Below are 8,483 nucleotides of genomic sequence, written 5' to 3' on the forward strand. Positions count from 1 at the left end.
CAAAAAAAAAAAAAAAAAAAAAAAAAAAAAAAAAAAAGATAGGGGATGGAAGCTCAAAAGTCTACCTGGGACCAAGCAGGTAATGTTAATAACTTAAAGTTGGCTGTACATAAGAAAGTAATAAGGAATTGTGGAGACTGACAAACCAGAGAATGTATTTCTCATCTAAAGGAAGTGGCTACTGGTCAGCTTCAAATATTTTAATTTTTTCAAGAGAGGTTAGAAATCTAGCTTATGTGAGATTTCCTTTATTTTCAAAACACATTTATAGGCCAAATTCAGCTTATGGTAGGGTTGCCGGATAAAATACAGGATGCACTGGGATATACTTATACTAAAAAATTATTCATTGTTTATCTGAAATTCAAATTTAACTGGTGTCTTGTTTTTTCTTTTTTTTTTTTTTTTTTTTTTTTTTTTTTCAAAATCTGGCAACCCCAACCTATGGGTCACCATTCTGCAACCTACATTCTACGAGGACCCACAGGCACCGATTTCTAAGACTTACTAGAGCAGAGAATTCAGGCACGCACACCTTCATTCAGTAGTCTGTCATGGGGTCTGAACTTCAGTATTTTTAAAACATTCCCTAGGTGACTCTGCTGTTTTTCTCCAGTTTAGAATCACTGAGATGCCAAGAGTAATACTTAGCAAACTGAGAGAAAGGAGGCAATAAGAATGTACCTCCAAGTCTGATTCAGTTGGTTTGGTTTCTTGACTTTCTATTTCCATCTCCTGCTGTAACATCACATCAATCTGTTCTTCTGGACTCATTGGTCTGCTTCCTGGGAGGTTCAAAGATGTCACCACCTCCGTCCTCATAGGTAAGGAGGTTGAGGTGTTGCAGGCCAATCTCCTCCTGAAAAGTAGACACAAGCTCAGTCCTTGGTTCCATGGAACACCTCATAGGTTTGTTAGCATTGGTTTTGCTTAGTTGGCTAATTTATTTTTATTTAGAGCCTCAAAAAATTGGATTAAGAGGATTGTTGGGAAAAAAACATGAGTAACTAGGTATCCAGGAATGCTTTAAAGTCAAGAAGCAGAGCATGGCTTTCAAGAGACCACAGCCTTCTTCGGTTCAGCCCAGTGTCCTGCAATCCCCTGTGCCCATAGGGACACCTTACCCAGTGAGATCCTCTTTGTCTTTGGGGGACAACTTCATTTTCTTCTTGTTAGGTTCTGATGAGCTTTTATTTGCTAGAACAGTAGAGAAGAAAGACATCAGTGATGGGCAGTGGCCTTGGGCGGTCCTCTGTCCACAGGGATGCCAGTCTCAGGGTAGTGCAGGAGAACACTAAGCGGGGTGGACTTGGTGTGGTGGGATGACGCAGGTGATGTGGGCCCTGTACCACTAATTACCTGTGTGACCCTGAAGAAGTGACCATCACTCCAAGCCTCAGCTTCCCCAAGTGTGAAATGGGGATGAGCATACCTCTGTTATCCCACACATTGGACAAGTATTAATAATTGCTCAATTCACTCACCAATCCCATATGCTCTATTTTCTAAACATCAGGTGTATTACTGCTTAATATTTTTCTTTAAATAGATTCAGACTTTTAAACCTAATATATTTATTTTAAAGGAAATATTACATGATTATCACAAGTAGAAAGACCAGTATCATTTGCAATATATATAATTATTGCAAATAGAAAAACCGATGTCATTTGTAATAAATAGAAGGTTTTGCAATAAATATCATTTGTGATAAATAAATTCAACAAATAATATAAAACTCTACTATTAAACTTTAACTGGATACTTGCTTAACATTCTAGCCTAAGGAAACTAACATGTCATAGAGACATGTTAAAGACATACTAATATGAAATTGACATTTTGAGGGAATCAGAGGATTGAAGACTTGGTTAAGATGTATTTTGAGTTCATACTTTAATTTCCTCAACCTACTCCAAATATAACAATAATAGAAAAAATATTCTTTAAAATTAAAAAGACAGTGCATTGTTCGAAAAGATGCTCTTCTGTATGGACTAAAAATAAACACATTGTGAACTAAAAGTCTTAAACTTGGCTTGTGGCTCCAGAAGCAGGCAGAAGTAGTTAGGTGTTTGATACCTGGGGGAATAATAGAACCCAAAACACACCATGATTGTGGGGACTGCAGGTAGGCTCACAGCATGAAGCCAGGGCTGCCCTACCCATGAAGACACACTGAAAAGACAGCAGCACTGTCATGCAGATAAAGCACTTGTTATCCTCAATTCACATGGTGGCCAGAGAGAGCAAAGAAAGGCTGGTAGTATCTAGGCCAAGCCTAACATTGCCTCAGGGACCAGATCTACAATCCCCAAACATCACCTTAGGATGGGAGTCCTAAGCCACCAATATAAGGTCTGGTACTAATTTGGGGTCCAAGATGCCAGATGAAGGCATAAGGGGAAAAGGCAAGATTTTAAAAGGTATGTCAAAAGAATACACTGTTTGAGTACATTTATATGTGAGAACAACCAAAACTAACCTATGGTGACAGAAATCAGAAAGTGGTTACCCTGGGGTGGGATGGTGTTGGGTAGAGGAAGGAACTGATGGGAAAGGAGCACAAGGGAACTTTCTCTAGTGATGGAAATACCCTATACCTTATTTGGGTGGTGGCTATATGGTGTAAACAATTGTCAAAACTCATTGAACTGAACACTTAAGATCTGTGCATTTTATTGTATGTGAATTATACCTCAACCAATGGGGAATGCATGTAGCAAGAAAGGAAAAAACTCTCAAAATAAGTCTGCAAACTAAAATCCCATAACACATGAGAAAAACCAATACTAAGAAAGATAGCAAATAAACTCAACAATTGAGGGACATATTCACAAAATGGAAATAATACAGCAGTACTAATAATACTCTAAAATAAATGTTTAAGATCCTCCAAGCGATTGATATCGGAAGGGCTATGTCCATGAGAATAGAATAATAAATTGGCAAGAGTGGTCCTCATAAATAGAACAAATTAGGAAATCTGAAAATAAAAAGATACTGTCATTAAAACAAAACCCATTCATTAGACATGTTAAACTCAAGACTGAACACAGTTGAAGAGCAAATTAGTGAGCTGGAAGATATATTTGAGGAATTCACCGAGACACAGCAGAGAGGATAAAGAAAAACATGATAATGAGTTTGAGACAGCAGGCAGATTGAAAGTCTCCAACACACCTCTAACAAAAACTACTAAAGGATATCCTTAAGCAGATATAGGTGTACCCAGTGGGGCTAAACAAATTAATACATATAAAGTACTGTGGTAAGCCACCTCCAAGATGGTCCCCAAGGATCCTCACTTCTTCGAATCATGCCCTTGTGTAATCCTCTCAAGTGTGGGCGGGACCTAGCAACTCACTTCTAACAAAGAGAAAATGGCAAAAGTGATAGGATGTCACTTCCAAATTTAAGTTCCAAAAAGACGGTGGTTTCTATCTTGCTGGCTCTCTTCTCTCTCTTGCTCTCTCCCTCGTTCCCTCTAAGGGAAGCCAGAAGTCATACTGTGAACTGCACTATGGATAGGCCCATATGGTAAGAAACTGATGTTTATGGCCAACAGGCAGTGGAGGATGTGAGTGAGATTGGAAGAGGATCCTTCCCTAGTTGCCTTCCGATGACTGTGGCCCTGGCTGACACCTTGACTGTACACTTGTGAGAGATTCTGAGCCAGTTAAGCCATGCCCAGATTCCTGACAGAAACTGTAAGATAACAAATGGTAGTTGTTTTAAACTATTAAGTTTGGGGGTAATCTGTTATGCAGCAATCAACAAGAAGCGCATGGAGCAGTGCTTGCTGTATGGTAAATGTCATGCTAGCCATTACAATCATTCCCATTTCAGAGGCAAGGAGACTAAGGCTCCATGAGGTTACCCAAAGTTAGCTGCAGCAAAAGGTGGAGCCAGGACTAAAACCCAGGATTAGAAATCTCACTCCAAAGCCCTAGTCTGAGTGGGTATGGCACACAGCCAGAAATACCTAATGACAGCCCCTGAACAATCTTCTCCCTGGTGACATTGATGGTGACGGGCTGGTAGACCTTCAGCAGGTCCTTCAGCTTCAGGTCCCGGGCCATCAAGGAGTAGTTGTTGGCAATGGAGTTGCTGGGTCCACAGCGGTGGTGCTGCTCTTTGAAGGGTGCAGCCAGAGTCCATGATGTGCGTTGCATCAAGGGTGGGTAAAAGCTGTGCGACATGACTGTCTACAAGGGAAGAAATGCAGAGTGACACATGATGAGGGACATGACTCAGGGGGCCTGGGCTCTTTAGGGCCAGGCTCCACTCACACCGAGACTCATGGCATCCCACATGCCTTACATGGTGGCTCTAACTTCTGCACACTGAGTGCAAATACTTTTGGAATGGACACAAACTGTACTTCTCTGACCATTGTGAGCATGATTTCTGATGACAAGGATAACAGCTTGCTTTCAATATTCAGTAAATTTGCGATCAGATAATTTACATCTACTGTCTTTATTGCTATGGATGTGGCTATAAGGTAGAAATAACTGTTCTCATTTTACAGCTGAGTATGGAGAAGTTCAGAGAGTTTAAATAATGCAGCAGGTAAGTGAGTAGGCCAGATTCTAACTCACCTTTGTGTTACTGCATAGCTTTCTCCCACGGTGCTGTAGCCTCTTCCAGTGGCAAAAATGACCAAGGCCTCTAATGCCACTTGTCAAGTCTGACTGTTTGCCCCCAAACTAGTACCAGCAGAAGAGTAGCAGCCAGGTGAACATACCTGATAAAGTTCAGATGGTTCCTCGTTAGCAGAAGCAGGCAGAGGAGGCAACTCTGGCCGCATCTGGGAGTGGCTCATGTGATGTATCGAGTCACTTTTGTGGATCTGTGGGAAACAGACACAAAGCCACTCTTCAGGAATTAGGAAAGATTTCCAAGCTTCTGAGGTTAAGGAGTAAAAAGGGCCTCAGGAAAGGTTTTAGGCACAAAGTTCTGCCATACAGCACCCTTCTCACCCCTATCCACTGTGTAGGTTTCATTTCTTAATTGTTAATGTCTCTCCTCTAGCATCTCCTCCTTGGCTACACTTCAATGAGCAAATTCAGATATATATTTTTTCCCCTGGGAAGAGCCCAAATCTGAGGGCACCTCCAGGTACCCTACCCTGGGTTGTAATTAAAGGGGTTGACTTTAAAAAATTGACTCTTGCATTTCACACTGGCAAAATTCCAAATAGAAATTTGCTTATGCAGTGGCATAACTAACTCTCTGCTTCCTGTGGAAAGAAAAAGTATCACTTAAAGAGTGTGGGCATGTAGGCCCACCATGCCATTCAGTGAGTGTACACTTTAGAGGGAGCCTCAGACAGAGGCGGACCTGTGGCTCCCACGGTCACTCTCAGTTCCCGGTGCCGTTTCACCTCAGAGCTGAAGGTGATTTCAGTGTTGAGTAATGCTGTGTGTGTTTTCTGTCCTACACCCAGCCACTATAAGCAAGACAACTACTTCATCTGGGGCTGTGATGGAGGAAAACTTCTGGGCTGGACTTACTGAGAGGTGTTGCTATACAGCACTTTAAAGATGGTTTAATGGATCTGCAAGGATAATTTTGGCTCTTTGTGATTTTTCACCTTAGGCAATGACTGTGTAAGATGAGACATTATTGGACAGATTTGATTTATTTGGGTCAGCAAATTAACTCATGCAGGGTAACTGAAGGTAGAGAGGTAGGGGGTATATGAATCAGATATTAGCCATCCCATGCCCCAACCAATCCCTCACTGATGACTCAACCTCATAAAATAATAACATTAACAACAATAACATCTGCCGTCATTCTAAATATTATGCGCCAGGCACTTATGAGATTTTTTATACCCATGTTCTAGCTGAAACTAAGGCTCACGGAGGATAGGTAACACATACTAGCCACACTGAGGTGCTTCTATTTTTTTAAAGATTTTTTTTTGATGTGGACAATTTTTAAACTCTTTATTGAATTTATTACAATATTGCTTGTTTTATGTTTTGGTTTTTTGGCCATGAGGCACGTGGGATCTTAGCTCCCCGACCAGGGATTGAACCTGCAGCCCCTGCATTGGAAGGCGAATCTTAACCACTGGACCGCCAGGGAAGTCCCCAGAGGTGCTTTTAAATACACATCACTCAGCATCCCAACACACTGGAAATGACAAGTATCACTTACACGGCAAATTACTTTGGGAATGTGTTGATCTTAAAATTAAACAAACACATGCAAACTCTTAAATAAAACACATACTAAGCCTGGGAGTTTTAAAAACATAATAGGTTCACTGATCTAATGGCCTCATTCAGTGGTTTTCAAAAATTTCAGACCCACTAACAGAACTTTACTAAACATGGGGATGCTCAGGCTCCACCTTAAACAAGATGACCCTGTTGTTTTCAGCTTAGCACTGTGCCTGTCTCTCTGCTCTTGACCTCAATTTCAAGGATCTAAGAATCATCTCCAAGAGCCTTCTCTTTCACTACTGACATTAATATCAGATCTGCACTGATGAGGTGAACAAAATGAAAAAACTCAGCATCAACTTGAAAGGAACCTGGTCATCCAAAGTGGGTACTATACCATCCAAGGTAGACTTTGGCAGCAGTATTTTCAGGGAAATGAAGTCATTCATGGTTTCCTTCAGGATCCCAGATGTGACTGGGACATATACTGACATATACTGATTGATAAGTTAGGGCTGTCTGCATTTTGTCTTTGCAAGCAAGAAGGTTTTGTGGTCAGTGGAAATCTTTCCCTTGGCCTAGCTTTTAAATCTGTTTCAAACAAAAATATTCATTAAAAGAACAAGCAAACACCACAAATTTCAGACATCTTGAGTAAGTTACAGTTGAGGAGACTCTTTTGCAGTTGAGGAGAATATTAACATTATTCAGGAGGTGGCTTAGCATTCATGCTTCTGCTTATGGTTGGGGTAAACCTGATTTCAGCCCTGACATATACTGGGAAGTTACTCTTCCCAGCAAAACAGGCAGAATAGAGCCCTAGTGGACATAACTGGCTCTACTCCAATTTCTGTCCATGCTGTATAGTTTCCAGCCTGTGTCCAGGGTAGAGCATGTGATACAGGTCTGGTCAGTCAGAATACTCTCTCCTCCTAGACACTGTGATTGGTTCAGGGATAGGTGTGTAACCCAAGCTGGGCTAATCACAATCATTCCTGACACTTTTGATAGTGCTATTGAGAAAGAGGTACTCTCAACAGCCATCTTTGCCTTATGTGAAAAAAGTCTTCCTTAGATTAAAGCCAACATAAAAGAAAGCAAAGCACCAGAAGGACAAAGACAGACTCCCAATGACATCAACTGGACCCCAGGATCCAACCTGGACTTCTCAATTACTTGAGCCAATAGATTCCTTTTTGGGGTTTTTGTTTTGTTTTGTTTTGTTTTGTTTTGTTTTTTGCGGTACGCGGGCCTCTCACTGTTGTGGCCTCTCTCGCTGCGGAGCACAGGCTCCGGACGCGTAGGCCCAGCGGCCATGGCTCACGGGCCCAGCCGCTCCGCGGCATGTGGGATCTTCCCGGACCGGGGCACGAACCCGTGTCCCCTGCATCGGCAGGCGGACTCTCAACCACTGCGCCACCAGGGAAGCCCCCTTTTTGGGTTTGAGCCAGACTGAATCATATGTAAGTCCCTCCATACTGAGAGATGGTCATGCAAGAGATAGACACAAAGGCAGCTGAGTCATCATATAAAGAGAAAAGCCATTCTTGGGATAATAAAGAAAGAAAACAACATTTTGCAAGAAAGCAAACTAGGCACTTTCCTGGTGGCACAGTGGTTAAGAATCCGCCTGCCACTGCAGGGGACATGGGTTCGAGCCCTGATCCGGGAAGATTCCACATGTTGCGGAGCAACCCTGCCCGTGTGCTGCAACTACGGAGCCTGCGCTCCAGAGCCTGCAAGCCACAACTACTGAAGGCCGTGTGCCTAGAGCCCATGCTCTGCAAAAAGAGAAGCCACCACAATGAGAACCACACACACCTAAACGAAGAGTAGCCCCCGCTCACTACAATGAGACAAAGCCCGCACGCAGCAACGGAGACCCAACGCAGCCAAAAATAAATAAATAAAATAAAATAAATAAATTTATATTTAAAAAAGAAAGCAAACTAACATTGAGCATTTTGCAGCCATTAAACCATGATAGCAGAAAACAGCTCAGTTCATGGGACAGGGACACATGGGACACATACAAGATTAGCAGATCTAGAAATCAATTCATAAAACAAAGAGAGTTTTCTTGAACACACCTGGTTAAGAATCCTCTGTGGCCCCTTCAAGGTGAAAGAGATGGAGATATCTGTAAGAACTACCTGGCTACCCAAAATGGTTTGTTAAAAATATTAATGCATAGGGCTTCCCTGGTGGCGCAGTGGTTGCGCGTCCGCCTGCCGATGCAGGGGAACCGGGTTCGCGCCCCGGTCTGGGAGGATCCCACATGCCGCGGAGCGGCTGGGCCCA

At 42.4% G+C, this 8,483-nt stretch overlaps 1 protein-coding gene across 28 annotated transcripts in view; it reads right to left on the reverse strand.

Annotated features, from left to right (window-relative positions):
• DNAH3 (dynein axonemal heavy chain 3) overlaps positions 1-8,483 on the reverse strand; it is a 249,724-nt gene that overhangs the window by 234,860 nt on the left and 6,381 nt on the right. For 26 of the 28 annotated variants that reach the window (XM_028498493.2, XM_055090018.1, XM_028498501.2 and 23 more), the window contains exons 3-7: positions 8,273-8,296; positions 4,751-4,855; positions 3,986-4,208; positions 1,125-1,197; positions 685-859 (exon numbers count right to left, since the gene is read on the reverse strand). In XM_028498493.2, the coding sequence (XP_028354294.1) occupies positions 685-859; positions 1,125-1,197; positions 3,986-4,208; positions 4,751-4,855; positions 8,273-8,296 (600 nt within the window). The remainder of the gene's footprint in view (positions 1-684; positions 860-1,124; positions 1,198-3,985; positions 4,209-4,750; positions 4,856-8,272; positions 8,297-8,483) is intronic. The other 2 variants (XM_028498503.2, XM_028498502.2) reach the window with 1 other exon arrangement.

Source organism: Physeter macrocephalus, chromosome 14 (assembly GCF_002837175.3).
Source record: "Physeter macrocephalus isolate SW-GA chromosome 14, ASM283717v5, whole genome shotgun sequence".
NCBI classification, from domain to species: domain Eukaryota; kingdom Metazoa; phylum Chordata; class Mammalia; order Artiodactyla; family Physeteridae; genus Physeter; species Physeter macrocephalus.